Source organism: Fopius arisanus, unplaced genomic scaffold (genome assembly GCF_000806365.1).
Source record: "Fopius arisanus strain USDA-PBARC FA_bdor unplaced genomic scaffold, ASM80636v1 scaffold00061, whole genome shotgun sequence".
In the NCBI taxonomy this organism is placed as follows: domain Eukaryota; kingdom Metazoa; phylum Arthropoda; class Insecta; order Hymenoptera; family Braconidae; genus Fopius; species Fopius arisanus.
The window spans coordinates 597,870-620,585 of NW_011887800.1; the positions used below are offsets into that span (position 1 = coordinate 597,870).

Consider the following 22,716-nt stretch of genomic DNA (forward strand, 5'->3'; position numbering starts at 1 on the left):
GATTGGGAATTGTAAGTGCGCGAGTGCGCGAGTTCATGACTTGATTGAAAAAAAAATACATCAGTCCAATTCATGAGCATTAGAAAAATTCTATAAGACTTATTTGTCTCATTTGCCACCATTTAATCAAGCAATCATATAAATACATCAGATGTTGTAGATTTGCAAGTGTAAATGATCATTTATGAAAACAAAGTTAATTGACAGTAATGCAAAAATAGAGTGGCATTTGTGGAATGTTTTTGTGTGGAACTTTCATTTGCTGGATTGTACTGGAATCTCCAATTCCTGTAATTTCCCAGGAACATTGTTATCCATGGAATGCTATAAACAGATGATGTCTAGATTGATTGATCCAGTGAATTGTTTACTAAAAGAAGAATGGTGAAAATCTTGGTTAAAGTCATTGGAGATGATGTTTTGAATGTTTTTTCACTGTTTTTATTTCTATTTCTGGGGGAATAGAATGGCTTTGCTGGTATCACGGAGATGATTTATGAAAGTGTGTCTAATTTGTAGGGCAATTCTTAGACCACTGACTGTGCAATTCAGAATGCAATTGAATTGCTGATTTCATTGAGGTTATGTCGTCATATGTGGTTTTGAGCAGGTCAAACTAGTCTCACCTGGTAAGGATAAATAAATTGGTGGAATTATGGTGATCGGGGAAGGTGATTTCGAAGATAAATTGTAGTCATGTAAGGCAGTGATGATGTTGGTCTCACAGCGGAAGATGAAGCAGATTGGATTCTTCGCTTTGTGTATTTTGCTCGGTGAGTTTGCAAATTTTTTTGGTATTACGTAGACACAGATGCCGATTTTTGGGGTTTCTTCCACCAAGCTTTCAGTTGTTATGCTTGATATTACTGTCTTTGATAATTAGGCTCAGCTGATAATGGATTATCTTTTTTAAATTATTCTATTGCTCCCTGGATGATCGAATGATTGAATAAAATCCATTGGTTAACGTACTGGTATAAATAATCGGTTTATTCATTTTTTTCTCTGTATGTATTTTGTTATTTTGTTGAACATCTGGATGGTCCACTAGTCATTTGTATTTTAGTTTTAAAGGTTTAATTCGATTCGATTTTTAAATGTGACATTGTGACAGTTTCAATTTATCGCAAGGGATATTTAATTGGATTAATTATTTTGATCAATAAGAATTTTTCTAGATAGCTACTAGGATAATAAATATGAAATAGTTCATAAAAGAGAGGAAAAATTCTCATTAATTATCACGGGTGCCACGATAGACTCATTTTTCAAACTACAAGTTAACAAACTTACGATTCTGAAATATTTATATCTTCGTTTTAATGAAAAAACGGAATTTAGAACTCTTCAAATGAAATATGTAAGCCATTACGTCAAAATCTTAACTCTTATTTTGTTGAAACATTGAGAAGATCAGAACGGTATTGATTCAATTTTTGTTTTGCAAGCAACTGTCAACTGATAACAGATTTAACATATGATAAAGTCATTTAAAAGGTTAAAGTATCCTGATAAAATGTCATTTCATTAATTAAGGTATACTGTGACGTTTTTTCATCACAACGTATTCACGTTATAATTAGCCTTGTTGTGGCGGAATCACTCCCTATTATTATTATTATTATTATTTAAAAACGTGAATTATATTTGCAAATGTTTCAAATTGAAATATTTAATTTACAAGATCATATCTTTACCCTCGTTCTGATAGTCAGGATAGACAGTCTCACCTAATTCAATTGCAAAGGAGAAAACCGGTTTAAGTTGATTTTAACTATGATTTTTTCAATGAGACATGAAAACGTGAGACAGTGCAGGTTTTGTCACAACCTTTTTTGTAGACCAAGTGAGATTTACAAAAAGTTAATGAGAAACATTTTGCTATTTTCCGTTAGGTTTCTTATATTTCCATTTAGTTTTGTTTCATAAAAGATTGCTATTTTATCTCTAATTATTTTTCACACGTCCTCAATATCCCTTCCTGTTTACTTAACATACGGAAGAGCGAATAATTATGAACAGTAATGTTGATCGATGTATTGGCTAATCTATTATTATGAAGATATTGGGGGAATTAAGGATTTATTCACGTTATCTTCACATTTTTCAAGTTTTTTATAAACTTCTGAGAAGTGGATGATAAAATTGACGTGAAAAAATATACCATTTTCAATTTTTATTATTGTTCAATATCTCATGGAGTTCTATCACCTCGGAAGAATTTTCCAGTGAAATTTTCCGGATTGTTCCAGTGAATTTTTGCAAGAAATCCCAAAACTTGACTTGAAAATTTCAGAAGATAGATGCGCGACTATGAAAATTTGGAATCTCTGAAGAAATAGACCACAAAATAAATAGACCAATGTTAATTTTCCTATGGTCTATTAAGTTGGGTGGGTTTTAACACGTTTTGAATGCGTGGGCTATTTTTTTCTGGTGTATTTCTTCTACCTACCCAAAATCTGTGAGTCATTGAATAATGTTAAAATTATGTATTTTATATATTTTTCCACGTCAATCTGATCCAGGGTTCCCAAAAAGCAATAAAAAATCAGGAGATATCGACAATAACTCCTCCTCTGGAGAAAATTGACGAAAGCCACTGAAATTATTTCAACGGCAATAAAAATTCACGTTTAACCCATTGAAAAAATGGTACGACTCTAAAGAAGGGTCATTAGATTATATGTTTCCAGCAATTGCGTCCAATTGCTGCATGAGGATAATTCACGTAAAGTTATGGTCATGGACAATTTCACTAGTGACCTTTTCTAATCCTCGACGTATCTCGCTCATCCTTATGTGACAGTCGCAAGTAAAATTATATCCAACAATATTCTAAGTTATCATTGACGGTGATATTTCATCGTTGGGAACAGCATTAATGTAATTGAAATATTATCGAATAAAATCAGAGAGGATCGGCCATTAATGTTTATCCGCATTGAAGAACTTCCCACAATTTGTTAACTAAACTTTAAACATTTAAAACTATCCTGGGTGTTGAAATGTTGAATATTCCCACTTCATATCAACTATATTGCGCTCATTAAATTTACCTGTCAAATTGATAAGTTTCTGAAAGATTGTAATATTAAAATTCAACGTCCTATATATTATAGTCCGTAAGATAATAACCAGTGCGCATTTCTAGAGCAATAAAAAATAATAAAAAAATTAAAATGACTTAGCCTGAAGAGAAATTATTAATGTACAAAAGATAACACCTGAGTTTTAATGGATTGTTTGTTGAAATCGTAAATTTAGCTCGTCGACAGACCAGAAGATTAATCATTAATAACAATAATAATAATGATGATTCTCCTAAACATTAATTAGTTATATGAAGACCGAACTTCGAGAATTAAAAGACTAATGGATGACAGTTAGTTGTAAAGTCAAAGATCCCACGGATTACTATGAAAAAATGATAAAAGAAATAATTGGGATATTTCAGTTTTCGGATTCTACGAGACTGTTGTAAAAATGGAAAATGGGCGGCGTGGAAATATTCGCAGCAGATTAATACCAAACAATGAAGACCGGCCTCTGCAGGAAAGTCTAGAGAATTACGAGGACTCCTCCATTGTAAAAAATCAAGTGAACGATCTCGCTGAGGCTAACAAAAAAATCCAACAATTGGACGAAAAATTGCGTAACATAGAGGCTAAAGTCAATAACAGAATACCGAAAAACTTTCCAACGGTGAAATTTCTCAATTACAAAAATCGTAAGAGGATATTGGTTACTGGTGGTGCTGGATTTGTTGGTTCCCATTTGGTGGACCGTCTGATGCTTGAAGGACACGAGGTCATAGTAGCGGATAATTTCTTCACCGGAAGAAAACGAAATGTCGAGCATTGGGATGGACATGAGAATTTCGAGTTGGTTCATCATGACATTGTGAGACCACTTTATCTTGAGGTGGATGAAATTTATCATCTGGCAAGTCCTGCTAGTCCACCGCACTACATGCTCAATCCGGTTAAGACATTGAAGACTAATACCATTGGAACTATTAACATGCTAGGTATTTATGCTTTGATTTTTACAGCAGAAAAGACAACCCGAAAGAATATCTATAATAATTTATTTTATTTTTTTATATTTCAATCCTGTCCTGCAGTAAATAATAAATAATAAATTGTTAGGTCTTGCAAAACGAGTTGGCGCAAGAGTTTTGATCGCAAGTACTTCCGAGGTGTATGGAGATCCAATGGAGCATCCACAATCAGAAACTTATTGGGGTCATGTGAATCCTATCGGTACGTAAATGAAATAGCGGTTAAAATCACTCGAATGAGGACAATATAACGCTGAAAATTCAGGATTGGATAAAAATGTGGAATGATAAATTAACAGGGCCCCGGGCATGTTACGACGAAGGTAAACGTGTTGCTGAGACCCTAAGTTATTCTTATATGCGACAAGAAGGCGTGGACGTGCGAGTCGCAAGGATTTTTAACACATTTGGACCGAGAATGCATATGAATGATGGAAGAGTGGTATCCAATTTTATTTTGCAAGCACTTCAGAACGATTCTATCACTATTTACGGTAATGGGAAGCAGACAAGGTCATTTCAGTATGTCTCCGATTTAGTAGACGGCTTGGTTGCATTGATGTCCTCGAATTATACTCAACCGATTAATCTCGGCAATCCAGTCGAGCATACAATCGAAGGTACTATAATATTATCTTGTGGAAGTTAATCCTAATAGAGGAGAGTCAGTGATATTTCACTTTTCTCAGCATTCACATTATTATTCATAAAATAAGATGTTTTTTTTACTCGTCTTGCTTGTATGTCTTTTTCCTTTCCTTACAAATTCAGTTTGAACTCCATTATTAATTCCTTCTCAATATTTCTGAATATTCGTGGCGAAGACCCTAAGGATATATTTTTCACTCGATTCTCTTTTATTGCAGCCGTAAATCTATTAATGAATAAATGACATTTCAGAATTTGCAATCATCATAAAAAATTTAGTGGGAGGAACTAGCAAAATAATCGAATTGGCAGCAGTGGAAGATGATCCTCAGAGAAGGCGACCCAACATAAGTCGAGCGAAGAGATTTCTCAATTGGGAGCCAAAGGTGTCTCTAACTGAGGGTCTCACAAAAACTATATCGTACTTCGAAAAAGAATTGAAAAAAACAAAACATTCGCAGGGAGATGTTGTGAGAATTCCATACGTTAATGATCATGACATTGTAGAACAATTATAAATTGTTGGAAAAAACGACATGGATGTCAAGAGATGTGGGAAAATAGTGCCAAAAGACTAACAAAGTAATTGCATCGTTTTGATGAGTGAGTTTCATGACTGAATATGTTTACCTGCGTCCATCCTATTTTTCATTGTAATTCATTGTAAATAATATGCTGGAGAGAATAGATAGTATGTTATATGGTAAATATGAAAATCGTTTTGGATTTATCTAAAGAGATAATTAGCGGTAATGGGTGAAGCGCGTGGGCTGTATGACAGGGCGCGTGGTCGTCTCTCTCAGTGAGTGTAATCGTGTCATCCGGGACGGTTTTACCACCACAATTTCTCATTTATCCTAGAAATCGTTGACTTTACTTGTTCTCAATGTACAACAAATGAATTTATGGTTTTTTAATTGAAACATTTAAGGATTTGAATAATTGCAACTGTTCCCCCTTGGAAGAGCAATTTTTACTGAATATTCATGTGAGAAACTAGTGTTTGCATAGAAAAAAAAATCGAAAGAACTTCTCTCCGCGACTTTTTAAAAAAAAAAAAATTGTGCATTTTTTGGAGAACTAGTGATTTAGAGATTAAAAACTTAGTTGTTTTTTCATCTGGGGAAAGCAAAATAAAACTACCTCGTTTCATAAAATTGAACGTAGAACCCAAATTCAATTTCGATAATCAAAGAGTTAAAAATCCAGAATAAGATCGTAAAAAATCAGTATTTTAGATTTTACAACAACTTTTATTAATTTTATAAAGCTTTATTAAATCTTCCTTTTTGAAATCTTCCATTTTTGTCATTACATTTCTTTTTTTGCAATTACTTCATTATTTATCACTCACAATTATTCCTCATTTTCTCATCATTCGCATAAAAAACCCACGGGTTTGCACAATACGTAAGTTCCCTAAGGTCGAGTGAAATATCCACAGCTACTTGACACAGTTGCATGATCTCCTCGCTTCAATTCGCCTCAACTTATTAAAATTTCGTGAGTGTACGTAAATCGTAATATCGTCCGTTCAATCTACTTAATCGTCAAAAGTTTCTTTAAAAATTTCACTCATTTCATTCTGTAGAACGATAAGACCATTTATTCTTTGCATATTCATTGTCCCCGGGGTGAAATTTTCCCTCGGACAAAACTCCCATCGATTCCTTATCTCATGCTATAAAAGAATACCCTTCCTTCCGTTCTCTATACATTCTAATGAAACTTTGACACGAAATTTTTCCAATCGCAAAAAAAGTATTTCGTTTTTTTTCTTCCCAATAGAAAATTTGTATTTGTTCAAATTTGATTTTCCACGTTTTGTAAAACTCAAATACCTTAAATAATTGAAATGCTATTAGCATGTATCCATGTACGTATGTATGTATGTACTTTCCAAAAGTCTTGTGTACATAGGCTCAAGAGTCTAGGGAATTCACCAATTTTTCATCGACTATACTTCAATGAGTTCTGTTCATCAATATTAATTGAAATAAAATTTATCACACACTTTATGAACTATTAATGTTTTAAAAATCGATTTTTCAACGATTTCTCAACAATTTACTGAAATGTGTTTAATTATAGTTTGAAAACTTGGGAGGGATACACGTCATTCATTCATGCGATTACAACAATTTCTTTTGAAGTATTTTTTTTAGTCAGATCGTAATGAGTTCATTCTGATGAACTCTTGATTAAGCGGAGAGATAATTAAAACAGAACTACTATCCATTAACTGACATCACAGCGTCTGCCGATTTTTCCATAAAACGAAAAATCGAATAGAAAAATCTATTTCACTATTATCATTCTAATTGATGAATCTCATACATTCATTCATTCTCAATATAATCCCAGTTGAATTCAGTTTACATCTTGATTATATCCCGATTACCATCGTACAAAAAAAACCGTTCGCGAATTTTTACGAATTACGATTTAGCGGACCTGAAAAATAATTTGAAAAAATAAGATAGGAGCAAAGAATAGAAATTAATTGAAATTCCAAAATATGCAATAATGACAGAATATTGAACCGAACATCCACTGGACATAACATTGTTAATTTATTATCAATTAATCAACTCGTTTGAATTTTCAATGAAAAGATGTTTACGTTAAAAAAATTTGAAGTTATGTCGGAGGATAATTGCAGGTGTTGAAGTGAAAAAAGAGTATGTGTAATAAGTGTGTACAATTTGTGTAAAATGGGCAGATGTTTGGAGGTGAGGCTTGAAAAAGGTGAAAGAGTGAGAGAGTAAGGAGAGGGTGAGTGAGGGAGTAAGAGAGAGGAGGAAAGGCGCAAGCGGCGCATAGCAGTTCTCTGGAAGTTGAGAGTTGAATTTTCTGTTCTCGCTCTATAACTCTACACGACTCGGTCTTGACTCTTCAGTTTAGTAGCGACCGCCGACGAGGTCGCTTTCCACCGGTCCATCAGCCTTTTCTCCCAGTTTTCAGTGACTAGCCTCCTCCAGGTAGAATATACATATAGTGCGGCACGCTCATTCCACGTGTACTCTCAAATCAAATGCAATTGTCAGAGGGTCCTATTTTAAACTCCATCTCATGCGGATAAACTTCTTCAAAACATTATTTCAATTAACCAATGAGAATCATTCATTTGTTCAGTCACAGGTATGAATGATTTTCATATTTATATTTTAAAAGTGCAAGTGTTGTTCAATTACTCATGTTACTATCTTTAAGGACATCGTTAATTTATTCATTTTTATACAACAAAATTGAAAAATTTATCAGGTGAGTTGAATTGTTATTTTATGTATTTAGTTTAAAATTGAAACAAATGCTTTGTGCAGAAACAATGCGGATTATATTGAAATGTGTATAAAAGGTGAATAATCGATATCGCTCGGACAATCGGCTCGTCTGTGTCGTTTTATTCTGTAGATAGTCATTGTAGTTTTATTTTTTATTGTTTTTGGTTTGTTTTTCTTTTTTGTTTTTAGTTTTTCATTGGGGATCGGTGGTTGGGGGATGGAGCGCAAGTGGAAAGCCGATTGAATAACCGATGAAACACCCGCATAGTTTAGTACATGGTTCGTTAAAAAATGGACCTCATGGACTGAATTGCGTTTTATATAAAAGCGGGTACGGTGCCAGGCTACCGTGGCATTTCCAGGACACACATCGTTTCGTTTCATCGATTTTTCATGTGCGCTCTCTGGTCCCCCCACAACGATAAGCCGCGCCAACATAATCTCAGCGCATAAATCAGATTTCATTATCTTCGTTCTACCATCATTCGATCGGCACTACTGAAATTTCAACGCCAAACTATTAAGTCCTACTTGAGTAGTTATTGAAAGTGACCGACACTTTTCATATTGCATTATCGAGTATCAAATATGTATTCCTGAAGGTCCCAACCGATCATGTGGCGCACTATGGATTTATTGCCGATATCTTCTCATTTTTCAAGTTTTTTTGCTAATTTCTGAGAAACACTCGGTGAAATTGACGTGAAACATTATACTGATTTTAGGTTTCGTCGTTCTTTCATGTCTCACGAAGATTCATTAACATGGAAGTATTCTACGCTCTCAGCAAAATTCTCTTTGCCAAAAATTTAGTTTCATTAAATTTTTAGTTAAATTTAATAATGAAATGCATTTTTAATGTCAATCTGACGTGAGAGGATGTGAGGGTTTCCAAAAATTTATAAAAAATATGAGAATGAGAAGATTGCTGGTATCTTCTCATTTCTCAAGTTCTTTACAAGTTTCTGCAAAACAATTGATCAAATTGACGTCCAAAAATATACAGTTTCAGGTTTTATTATTATTCAATGGCGCACAAAAATTCATTATTCTGGAAGAATTCTCCTAGGTTCTCATTAAACTTTTGCAAAAATCCCCAAAACATTCCCAGAAATTTATAAAAATACACGCGCGACTGTGAAAATTTGCGAGTGATTAAATAACGATAAAACCAAAAAACCGGTATATTTTGACGCGTCGATGTGATCCAGAGTTTCCCAAAAAATTTTCCAAAAAACATGAAAAATGGGAAGATATCTGCAATAACTCCTTAATGAAACCGTGGGAACAATATGTTATTATATTAGCGTATGTGCCCGCTAAAATTCAATTGCATACGTATTGATTACTAGTTATAAATCGTGGGAAGTGCATCGATCGTTGATCCTATCGATTGAAGTTTCTGTTGAATCATTTGTTTCAATCAATAAAGTATGTTGGAGGAGGATAAAGCACATGGAATGCAGGTTGCAATGGCTCGTCTCGTGAGAGACGTTTTGCGCCTCTCACCCGGCTGTCTTTCTCCCGTTTTTTCTCTCTTTTATTTTCTTTTCATTCTCCACGTTAGTTCATCCTGGCGAGTCGACCGGTTCGTCCATCTCTTTTTATCGTTTCTCCGTTGTAAGACGTCTCTTTACCTGTTTCATTCTTATTTCGCCTTTTTTTTTTCCACTTCAATGTTGAAGGATTTTTTATTTATTTTCCCAACGACATGTACCCCTATACATGTGTACAATGTGCAAACTCTTTACACATTCAATTCATTTGGCTTATTTGGATTCGTTTGACGAGAATGTGGATGCTATTTTTTTATTTTCCATTCGTACTCTCAATTATTGCAAATCACTTAATTTCCGTGATATTCTTCATGTCACTGCTATCTTTGAAAATACACATCCGAAAAAAGGAGTGCACGTTTTGATTAAAAAAAAAAATATTTTAGTTTCCAATTTTTTAATTTAAAAGTTCAATTTTAATATAATGGTTCATGTATATTTTTATCATTTATCTATTTTTTCCTTAGATATTTCATTTCTTTGAAAAAGGTATTATTATATTATATGATATATTGGCAAAATAAAACGGCGACACAAAATATTACGTGAGTTTTTTAATTAAAGAAAAGGAGAAAAATGAAGGATTTTTTTAGCCCTGAATTTGAGGGAACATGTGGCAAGTTTGACTTCGATTGGGCAGTTGAGATATCTCTTCCTCTGAATATTTTCTCTGTCTTTAGAGGATTGGTGGTGACATGATGATGCGAACCGGTGAAATTTAGAGCAGACGACTGTCCAAAGGCGAGTGCAAGGATAACCCGAGATGTGGCTCGTCGAAGCTATCTGGATTATTTCACTCTTCGTCATCACATATGGTAAACGCGACGATTTATCAAACGATGATGTTTTTCTCGGTCAACGTCATCGTGGGTATAAAGGAAATTACAATAATCAGCAGCAAGCTAATTCACCGTATTTGCCGGTCTATCAATCGACAGCACGAGAACGCAAGCCCAATATCGTCTTGATTCTCACTGATGATCAGGATGTTGAACTTGGTACAGCTATTATTCATAAAAAATCTATCTCCAAAAATTCTCATCAAATTCTACTATCTCCTTCAATCCTCACATCATACATTATTTTTTATTTGTCTGTATGACATTTTCTATCTGTTGAATCATCTAACGAATTTGAGGGTGTTCTACACCCATAATTTGGTTCTATAGCCAAAATTAACGTTTTTTCAAATTTCTTTTTGGCAAACTTACCATGATTGACGTAAAAAAATATTGCTTTTTCGTTTTGTTATTGTTTAATTACCCACGAAGTTTCAAGGTGGTTCGAACATTTTTCTGCGTTTTTTCTAGACTTTTGAGAAGAATCACGAAACTGTGGAGGAAATGCATGAAAATTATGGTACCATCACTGAACTTCGTGAGCCGTTAAATAATGACAACACGCAAAAACGTTATATTTTTGTACATCAATTCCATCGATAATTTACTAAAAATTAAAAAACGTGAATTTTGGATAGATATGGGTGTGGAACATCCTTAAAGCCCGCATCTACAATCTATCGAACGTGATCTTTCGTTTAAATTCCATCTTGTTATCCTAAAATATATTAAAATCGGGAATCATATTTGTGTTGCGAGAGCCACTCCAATGGTTATGAGAAGATAATAAAAGGAAAAAGGAATAATAGTGACAGGGGGGTAAAGAGCGATATTGATTTAAAGGAATCTGTCAATTTTACAGAGAAATAATTAAAAACACATAGTTTACCAGGAACCATGATGGCGGACAGGAATTCATTTAACAGCCAATAACAATCTAGAATCGAAATGGTCCGCCGAATGTTACCGATGGTAAACCGCGTATTTTTTTATTGTTTCTGTAAACTTGGCAGATCCCTTTAAATCAATATGTCTCTTTACCCCTCTGCAACAATTTTTCCTCTTTGTCTTTATTATTTTTTTATAGACATTTGAGTAGTTCCCGCAATACAATTGATATTCCAGGTTTGTATATATTTATTTATCAGGTAATTACATTAAATTTATACTAAAGATCAGGTTCGAAAGATTATTCATGTCGACGTCAAATGGAAAATAGGGGGAAAAGTATATTTTTTTTATTTATATAATTATTTTATTTTATATTATATTACGCGAATGAGATTATGGTTGAAAGAGCAATCAAGCATTTTTTTTCGTTTGATTTAATGATTCTAAATCGGTCTTGCCAAAATTCACGTTTCTTTCAGTTGTCTCCCAGGGTTATGATGGGATTGGCGTGAAAATATGTGACGCTTTTGCGTTTTGTCATTATTTAATGAGTCATGAAGTCTCACGGTGGGGCGAAAAATTTTCTGCGTTCTTTTGGAACTTTCAAGAAGAATTTTTAAATTAGAAAGAAAACGCAGGAAAATAGTCGCAACAGTAAGAAATTTTGCGAGCTATTCAATCATTACAAAACGCGAAAACATTATATTTTTTCATGTTAATCCCAGCGATAATTTGAGGAAAAATTAAAAAACGTGGATTTTGGGTAAAAGACTGGTCCACATCTGGAGGACAAAAAATATACAAAAAATATACAAAAAATATATACAAAAAATATATACAAAAAATATATACAAAAATATAAAGTTTTTGTGTTTTATAATTATTAAATTATTTTATGACTCAAAAAGTTTCTTGCGCGTGCAATAATTTTCCTGTGAGTTTCCTAAAGTATGAAATGACTTCTTGAAGAGTTCGGGAATGCCACAGGGAAATTATTGCACTATCAGGACATTTTAGGAGTTATGATACAATAATAATAAAATGGAAAACATCGTTTCGCGTCAATCCGATTAACAATTTGTCAGAAAATTCAAAAAATGGATGGTTTTGGCTGAAAGGGGGCAGAACATCTTTAAAGATCAAACTACTATCTTTAGTCTCACCATAAAAAGCTACTTTTTCATTCCACACTAAAAAGCGAATCATCTCAACAACTAATAATTATCTGCACAAGTAAACAAAATTGGCCGTAGAAAATTGCTACTGTACGGATAATCACTTGACATTCTCTCTAGAAACCACTCAAGTAACAAAAGTCGAAAAATTAGTTTAAAACATTCCAATAGGGCGCGACTGAATTTTCATATCCTTTCGACGAAATCGTCTCATCTTTCAGGTTCTTTACAAATTTCTGAAGAATGGTTGATAAAATTGACGTGCAAAAATGTACCTTTTTTTATTATTATTCACTGGCTCACGAAGTCTTCTAAAACTTCGTACCGTTACGTGAATCTTTATCAGTTGCCAATTTTCTTAACTCTCCAATTCTCAGAATTTTTCTTAGAAAGACCGCAAAATTCTATTCGAACGGGACTAGAATTTTTCATACTCGGTTGATTTTCATTTTCCACCACCGGCACTCGAATTTTTCTTGGAAATTTTTCTCGTGTTTAACCGTAGAATAATTTTTCTAGGTTCTCACGAAACGTTTGCAAAAATTTATGAGTCATTGAATAATGATAAAACCTTAAAGCGATATTTTCCAGATCAATTCACTGAACGATTCCCCAAAAATTTCCAAAATAAAACATGAAAAATGAGAATATATCAGTAATAACTCCTGACCTGTCAAAATTACCTAAAATATGTGCAATTCAAAACAGGCTTTATTTAATATTTAATAATAATAGGTTGATTTTTTAAATATATTTTGTTGAGGATGAATTTATTCCACCAGGTTCGCTCAACTTCATGCCGAATACCCTGCGTCGAATACGAGACGAAGGTGCTGAACTCCGTCACGCCTACGTAACAACACCAATGTGCTGTCCCAGCAGAAGTTCACTCCTCACAGGTCGTTACGTACATAATCACGAGGTATTCACTAACAATGACAACTGTAGTAGCCCCCAATGGCAGCGTGATCACGAGCCCCATTCGTTCGCAACTTACCTCAGTAATGCTGGATATCGTACAGGTTGATAAAAAAAAAAACTTTTATCTATCTACCCTCTGCTTTCCTTTTCCTCTCTCTCCATCATCATCTCTTTTATGACATTTTTTTTCTCCTCACTGCTTGTCAAGCCTCTTGAACTCGTACAAGAGGCACTGTTGTATCGAGGCGTCAAAAGTCGTGCTTTTTTTCAAGTAGTTAAGCGAGACAAATTGAGGAATAATGAGAGCACGTTTAAGTTTGCAAATTGGCCAGAGGGAGATGAGCGAGAAAAAGCTGAGAGGAACGTGATAAAAATTCATTGGGGGTAGGCACATTTCAGATGCAGCTCGTTATATGAGAAATGTCTCGTTACTTCATTTTTATTAGAAAGAAGAAACTTTCGGTGCGAAGTCATATTTTCTTTCTTATGGTACACCAACAGCAAAGTTATACTTTTCTCGGAAAGCTCGTTAAACTATCCAATACTTATAAATGCATTTTATGTATTCCTTAAATTTCTTTTCTCAACACAATAAAGCTTTATATTTCATATTTCATGAGAATTAGTGGATGAAAATATTCTTATCATTCCTCAATTGCTTCACATGGTCATCGCATTGTACATCTGTCTGTTTTCTGATATACTTGTTTGTAATGAAATGTTTCAATGTTTATTAGGATACTTCGGAAAATATCTCAACAAGTATAATGGCTCATACATACCACCTGGATGGCGTGAATGGGGTGGCTTAATAATGAACTCGAGATACTACAACTACAGTGTCAATATGAACGGAAAAAAGATAAAGCACGGTTTCGAATACAGCAAGGACTATTACCCGGATCTGATAGCCAATGACAGCGTAGCATTTTTACGCCAGAGTAAGCACAACTTTGCCCGTAAACCGGTGATGCTGGTTGCGAGTTTCCCAGCACCTCATGGTCCGGAAGACTCTGCACCCCAGTTCTCCAATCTTTTCTTCAACGTCACAACGCATCAGTGAGTCTATTTTGATTCTCCCTTCATCCCTCTCTCTCTCCCTCTCATTCCCTCTTTCTCCTTTATTCTACTTCATTTTTAAAAAAATCTTTTTGTTAGTTTTTCACACATAACAGTCAACTCATCTTTGCATGAAAAATGGGAAAAGGAGGGAAGAGTCCGTTGTTGTTCTTTCGTAATAAGAAAAAGAGAAACGACCTGACAGTAGGTAGACAAAAAGGGAACTTGTCTGACACGTTTTGAACAGTGGTATGATGGAGAGCACTAAAACTCTCACGTCAAAAGCTGGATAAAAAAAAAACGAGATATTCTTCACACGACCGCAGTCTAGACCCAGGGCTTTTGTCTGAGTTTCTTTGTTCTTTTTATCAGCATCTCTCTACCCTCATGATATTTCAATTGAGATCAGTCAATCAATGATGGAATGCTTTTTTTTTTGTTATGTAGCACTCCGGCTTATGATTATGCGCCCAATCCGGACAAACAGTGGATTCTTCAAGTTACCCAGAAAATGCAACCTATTCATAAACAATTTACTGATTTATTGATGACTAAGAGGCTGCAGACGTTACAGAGTGTTGATAGTGCTGTGGAACGGGTAGGTTTATTACTTTTCTTTCCATTTCATTTCTCAAAATTTATTGGATGGTGTTGGATTCCTCGAAATTATTCCGGAAACTCAGAATCCGGTATTTACGTCATATCGTGTATCTTCGGGCAGATGACCGTATTAATGTTATTGGGAATTTGTTTATTCTGAATTGTCTACTTTCTATCAGTATTTCAAAGACAATTTTTTTTGTAATTTTTATGTAGTGGATAGTGGATTGCGTAATTCTATATAAATGTTGATCCGGAAGTTGAAGATATTTAATTATTTATTGTATGACATATACCGCTTGTTCGGCTTTCTACGATAACATAAACTTTGTTAGTGTAAAAAAAAATCAATTATAACGCTTCGCGGCACAGAAATGATTCACAGAACATAATATTCGTAACCAAAAAATAATAGAAGATATTCTCCCTCTTTTTGACTAAAATTACCGGTTTTTTTAGTTTACTAACAAATTGTTGATCGGATTGGCCCGCAAAAAAACCGATTTTACATTGTCTCATTATTTCATGACTCACTCATGACGTTTCAAGAGCGTCCAACAATTCTACTGTTGTTCTTCTAAATTTTTATGAATTTTTGAAAAGTTTAGAAAAACCGCAGGATAATTATTTCACGACGACAATATTTTGGAAATTTATTTATATTATATTTATTAAACAATGATGTAATACGCAAGCAGTCTATTTTTTCGCGTAACTCTGATCAACAAATTGTTAAAAATAAATAAAAATACTCAAAAAACCGATAATTTTAGTTAAAAGAGGTCTGAACATTCTTAAATTATAATTCTCTCTTCAACATTAAAAAAGTGTCAACCATTTCGTTACCGAAGAAAATAATAAATTAATGATTTTCAATTATTTTTAGATTTATCAGGAACTGAAGGATCTCGGAGAATTAGACAATACCTACATAATTTACACATCAGACCATGGATACCATCTTGGGCAATTTGGTTTGATTAAAGGGAAAAGTTTTCCATTCGAATTTGACGTGCGAGTGCCATGCCTTATTCGGGGACCCGGGATCGCTCCCGGTTCAGTGTAAGTTTTAATGGAATTGTTAATAAAAAAAAACATTAGTTTCAATGCACGGACGTCACTTGCTCGTCGGAGGCTGGCAGTTAAATTTAGCTAAATTAATTTGCCAGCTGCCTGACGAGTGAGAGGAGAGAGAGAAAGAGAGTGGAAAGGGAGTCTGAGAGGTACGGGCGTGCCTACGACGTCCCAAAATCAACTCTGTGCCTCCCTCACATCTCGTCTCATCTCCACCTTCATGTTACCCCCCTCTATAGAATTTGCAGGCTTTACCCTCATCTACTTCATCCCACGGGATAACTGCTCTCCCCGAGCTCAACTTTCCTAATTGGTAAAATCCGACGTGTGTTCCCCAAACGCAACATCTATTTTTAACGCTCTCATTTCACGTTCATTGACGTGAACATTCACTTTATTTTCATTGAACTAACGTTCTCTGTTAAACATTAATTTATTTAATTTTTTGATTTTAGGATTGATGACATTGTACTGAATATTGATCTGGCGCCAACCTTTCTTGATATAGCTGGAGTTGAGACACCTTTGCAGATGGATGGGCGATCCTTCAAGAAATTGTTTCTCAAGTATGTCTTTATAAAATAACAATTGTTAATAGGTTCGCTATGGAATTCAATTCCATTAGAATTTTTCATAAAAACCACTCCATTTCCAAATTGTCAAACAGTACGAAGATTTAAAATCTATTTACAACCAAAAAGGCCCAATTTTTATTTAATTACCGGTGGTTAATTGAATATGTCATCCTTTTTTTTAAACCTATGAATTTTCCACAGAATTATTTGATAAACTGAAATCATACTGATTTTGTTAGTGCAAATGTCATTTGTTGCCCATTTTTTTTTAATTACATACCAAAAATTTTGACAATCAATCTGATAATAATTACATGATTTTTGGCAATATATTGTATATGTATTGATCATTTTCGATCATTATTCTGTGCTTCAAGAACGACATTCGACAGACTTGATTGTGGCTGTACAAATGATTAAAAAAAAAAGAGAGAAACAAAAAAAAATAACGAAATTCCTACAATCTATTTTTTTTGTATGAAAAATATAGTTACATAATAATTTTCGCAGTAAACACGGAAGAAGAACAAAGTTCAAATGGCCGGACACATTCCTTATCGAGTCATCAGGTCGTCGAGAGACGCCGGAATCAATAGCAGAAGCTAAATTACGTGAGGCGAAACGACAAAATACAACATTAACGAAGAATCAAGTGAATACAAATACTGGAGAGACTGCACGCACTGAATCTGCATTCGTAAGCGATAGGAATCTGGAGAATGACACGGGCAGTGATCAGGATATATCGGACAATGACGAGGAGTTTGAGGATTCACTGGTGAATGATAATGAAGATCGTCTGGACAATGGTGTTAATCCATTTTCTGAATCTGGATTGAGTACAAAGCACGAGCGTTTGGCCTTCGAGTGCTCGAGGCCAGAGTTACAGGCTAACTGTATACCAGGACAAGTCTGGCGATGTGAAAGAGAGGGGAACCGTTGGCGTCGTCACAAGTGCAGATATACACCACTGCCAACAATACCCATCCACAAATCAACAAAAAAGTGTGCCTGTTTTACACCAAACGGTGTCGTCTATACGCGACTAGAATCTAATGATTACGATGGACAAAAAATGCCATACACTAGAGACAATCATGCTGCTATTTACGAGGATAACGACAGCTTCTTCAAACGAGGAAAACGAAGTATCGATAATGAAGATGATGAGTTTTTAGAAGATACTAGAGATAGGCGAGCAATTGATGAGGAGGATGATGAGCAATTCAAGCAGGAATTGGAAATTCTCTCTGATGATTTTCAGCACGAATGGACACGCCACATGATACAACATCAAAGTCCACGGAATTCCTCAATTTGGAATGATAATTACAGCAGCAATGATGATTTAGACGCACTTGGGTACAATGCATACGATTTCGATCTGACTTTGAGGAAGGCTGTAAAAGGAACATTGAACATCGATGATTTGATGAGGCGACATAAAAGGGTGCGTAGAAATGTTATGAAAAAAGATACCATTGAGCATGTAACGAAAATAATGGAGAGCATTGAGGAAGAACTTGATGGCCTTAAAGAGAGTCAAGCACGTCAATCAAACACTTCAAAAATGCTGCCAAAATGTTTGATATCAGCTAGTGGTGGTGTCAATTGTACTCAATCAATCTATCAAGATCCAAACGAGTGGAGAATTTCACGCCGAGAAATCGAGCAACAGATCAAAGAAATGCGAATACAGTTGGAGAGTTTAAAGGAGATCAGACGACATCTCATGATGAAACGCCCACTCGTAATAGATACTAATGAAAATGATGAAGCTAATGATACATTGCACAAGCACCATTACCATAATCATCATGTGCATCATCATGGGAGAAATCATACGAATCGTCATCACAAGAAACACGAGATGAGTCAGACTACGGTGACTCCTTCATCTCTTCAATTTAATAGCGAAAGTGATATTTATGAGATTAAAACCACTACTCAAGTTCCTGAGGCTTCGTCGAGTAAAAAAACAACCCATGGAACTCCAAACGTTACTACCGTAGCCTCGGTACCTCTCAAAACTAAAAACTCATCGCGAAGACAAAAAATAAATAAAGAAACGGAGACTCGCGTGGAGGAGGAAGAGAGACCTCGAAGGAAGAAGAATCATAATAGAGGGAGAAACAACACCATTTTGACCAACAATATTCATGAAAACAAAGAACCACCAGTACAATCAACAACATCAAGTGGTTCAAGCGATGTGGTGAGCACTCGAGTGGCTTCTCAAGCTACAATTGTATCTACCACTCCAATCATATCGTCAACAGAGATCACGACGAAAAAACCTTTAAGGAGCCAGAATAACCGGACGAATGGCCTTGGAGCTGCTCGAATTGATGTGACTATTCTAGAATCTCCAGATCGAAAGTACAATCATGAAGCTGATTATTCTCCTAACAACTCGCGATTGCCACTTCAGAATGGTTCGATAGATGCTAAGCACAAATGCTATTGTGAGCCCGATGTGCAACCGAAAAGAGACGAGAAAGATGTGGTGAGGGATGAGAAGAGACGATTGAAAGAGGAACGGTTGAGGAAGAAGGAGAGAAAACTGAAGAAAAAAGCTAAACTGGAGAAAGAATGTTTAACTGAAAAGATGAACTGCTTTGAACATGACAATGATCATTGGAGAACTGCACCGATGTGGAACGCTGGTCCGTTTTGCTTTTGCATGAATGCTAATAACAATACGTACTCATGCATACGTACCATCAATGCGACACATAATTTTTTGTACTGCGAATTCACCACAGGACTTGTGACATTTTACAATTTACGGGTTGATCCGTTTGAGCAGTGGAATAGGTATCCATTCTTGACTGATGCCGAAAAGTTCTATCTTCATGATCAGTTGGAGCACTTGAAGAGATGTCGGGGAACAAGAGACTGCACTGTTGGAAGTGCTAGGGAGAATTCCGTCATGCCACAGACCCAGCCACATCAGAGATTCATCACTAAACGGAAGTACAGTAATTCTTTAGGTAAAATATACAGTTCTGTTTGAATGTAGATGTACGAATTATTTATCCGTTTATGATATATGATCGAACATAGCAAGGAGCAGCGGAAGTTATCAATCAAAACGATTATGGCCAGCTCTTGAGAATTTATTGCCGATATCTTCCCATTTTTACCATTTTTTTTTATCAATTTCTGTGGAACCGTTGGTAAAATTGACGTGAAAAATATTGCGTTTTGTCATCATTTAATGATTCACCAAGTTTCAAGGTGGTGCGAACATTCCCCTGCGTTTTTTATAAACTTTCAAAACGAATAACAAGACTGTAGATAAAACGCGTAAAAATTATTGCACCACCACAACACCTCGTGAGCCATTAAATAATTATAAAACGCAAAAACGTTATGTTTTTTTTTTACACAAATTCGATTAATAATTCATCAGAAAAATAGAAAAAAAAGTACATTTTAAGTCAAAACGTGTCGAACATTGTTAAATGATGGATGTCATTCAAATTTCGAAGTAGTTCTACCAGAAACTTTCTTTAATTGTAAAGATTAGACAGAACTTCCAATTCTTCATGATTCATCTTGTGCAATCTAATGACAAGTCACATTAAATAATGAGAAATCATAAAAAAATTTATCAAATAAAGTCGATATGCATTCAATTAATATTTCTCACTCGTTGATATGCCCTATCATGCTTTAGATCGACCGAAGAATTTGCCCGCGCCTATCTCTTAATAAATTAATATAATTATATGCATTGTTTAATTAATTGTTTGATTATGTTATAGAAGACATGTTCGTGCCATCAACTCTGCAAATAATTCGCGAGAGCGAACTTGGAAGTCCGAACAAGAGACGTAAAAAATTGCAAACGTGAGAAAAATAATCTTTTATCATTTTTATTGAAAAATTCATAAAGCTAAAAAAAAATTCAACATGATTTATACAGCTCAGAAAATCGACGTAGTCGAAGTTGGAATCATCACTCGACTCCTATCAACTCTCGCCGACATCGGCATCAGTACTGAGATTCTTTTAACTGTCATAAAAAAAACAATACTGCTCTGATAATGAAGTTACTGGTGTTTTACTATTGAAACTGCACGACAGATTCTAACGTGAATATCAACGATTTAGAGTGATTAGATAATGAATGAGAAAAAAAAAACTACAATCAACTTGTCACGAGAAGAGTAGAACGCACAACGAATTGAATGGTATTGCGGGGAATTTTTTCCAATTGTTTGGAAAATGAGTAATTGCAGTTACAAGTCGAGATAAATACTGCAAAATGCACTTTTTAAGGCTTACGAATTGGCATATGAATTGTCCATCAATGAGAAGGAATGATAATCATATGGCTTTGTAATTATTAATGATCATGAAATATTTCATCGGGGTCCTGACGAAATATTTTTCTGCTCGAAGACGTGAGATATCGATTTAATAAGCAAGTACTTTTGTAAATAATGTACTGAGCTCGGTTACATGCGCTATGAAAATTAATGCAAAACAGAAATGAGTGGAGACTCCCATTGTAGGTGATGAGTGTAATTATAGATATGTGATATATTAATTTATTTCAACGTGAAATTGGAATGTCTTGTTTTAGTAAATTTGTATTTAACTATTATGAATTGTTGTTTTCATTGTTTTTCCAGTCCACTCCCATCGCTTCCTGATTTTAAAATTATAATAAACAAATTGATGAGCAAAAATTTGAAATGGAATACATGAACGCTCATTATTTCATTATTACATTGTTTTATTCACAGTATTCAAATACGCATACCATGTACATGATCGAACATTATTAAGTAAAACATTTAAAATTTGATTTTCTCTTGTTTATTTAATAAATATCCACTCCAATAAACTGAGAATTATATCGCACTTTAATTGAATTTCAATCGTCGGCGCTCTTTAAGGCACGATCTATTCTAAAAATCCCACGATGTTTTTTTAGAATATAATAATAGTTACTTGGTGAACACAACGAAATATATAAGGATATACAAAATCATTACTAAATTATTAATACGTATTTCATTTTATAAATAATACCGTTCATAAGTAGAATTATCTTCATTAACTAGTTTAGATTCTACTAAGAAATTATGGAAATTTGGCCAATGTATCGGACAGTCAGTATTATTTCTTCAATTATTTAAAATGATGAATTTAAAAAACATTATGAAACTAAAATCACCCATTTTTCGAGTTCAAGTTTGGACAGAAAGGCGTGAGGATATGTCAAGTATTTGTGTTTCTCCAACATTAAAAATTACAATTCGAAAGGTAAATTGAACTGTTTCCCAAATGAAATTACCTCCTTTGATTTAGCTTAAGCTGTACACTAACATTATATTAACAGGAATATTAATAATAAAAACGAGCAATCAATAATTACATTTTAGATCCATCAAGTAATAGAAGAGAGACAGAAGACAAAAGTTTTTATTTTATTTTAGGAGAAAAAAATGCGAGAATTTTCAATGAAAAAGGACGTGAATATCATGTAAAAGAATCTGTACACTGTACAATCAACTCAATCAAGTTGGAGACTTGTTCCTTTAATATAAACGTAACACATTATATTGAAATTATACCGATAATCTGTACAGTCGTTTTAAATCTACGTCTTCATTTTCTAATATTAATTTTCAAAATTGGTGTTTCATACATTGCCAATTAGGCACAAAATTTGTTCATTCAAACTTACAACAATGGAGGGATTTTATACGAAAAACTTCAACGTGGTTACTGATTACTATTAATAATTTTTTTTTTCCCATTTTTTTTACATATTTTTTTCATTTTTTCCAACCGATTAAACCAACGAGTTGCTCATAATTGCATCGCTCTCTTATAATAAATACCAAAATCATGTAGCCTCAACATTTGCAGTCGGAATTGAATGAATTAATAATTCCTTTCCATGGAAGATGCATCTAGGCGATCATGATTGACGGTAGCGTAAGAATAATTGTATCTCAATTTTTTCTTGAAACTAGACTTATTCGAGAGGGCCTCGTAGAATTTCAATAAT

At 34.3% G+C, this 22,716-nt stretch overlaps 2 protein-coding genes across 2 annotated transcripts; both read left to right on the forward strand.

The window, feature by feature from the left end:
• The first annotated feature begins 14 nt into the window (after window positions 1-14).
• On the forward strand, window positions 15-10,314 carry Uxs (UDP-xylose synthase). Its single transcript, XM_011308643.1, has 6 exons — window positions 15-773; window positions 3,458-4,030; window positions 4,152-4,265; window positions 4,363-4,683; window positions 4,964-7,975; window positions 10,232-10,314. Exons 1-5 carry the CDS (start codon window positions 710-712, stop codon window positions 5,227-5,229), a joined length of 1,338 nt encoding a protein of 445 aa, XP_011306945.1. The 5' UTR covers window positions 15-709; the 3' UTR covers window positions 5,230-7,975; window positions 10,232-10,314.
• Sulf1 (Extracellular sulfatase Sulf1) lies at window positions 10,315-21,304 on the forward strand. Its single transcript, XM_011308677.1, has 9 exons — window positions 10,315-10,549; window positions 13,239-13,478; window positions 14,115-14,436; window positions 14,884-15,034; window positions 16,359-16,423; window positions 16,566-16,676; window positions 17,196-19,678; window positions 20,456-20,540; window positions 20,617-21,304. Exons 1-9 carry the CDS (start codon window positions 10,315-10,317, stop codon window positions 20,693-20,695), a joined length of 3,771 nt encoding a protein of 1,256 aa, XP_011306979.1. The 3' UTR covers window positions 20,696-21,304.
• Window positions 21,305-22,716: the final 1,412 nt, after the last annotated feature.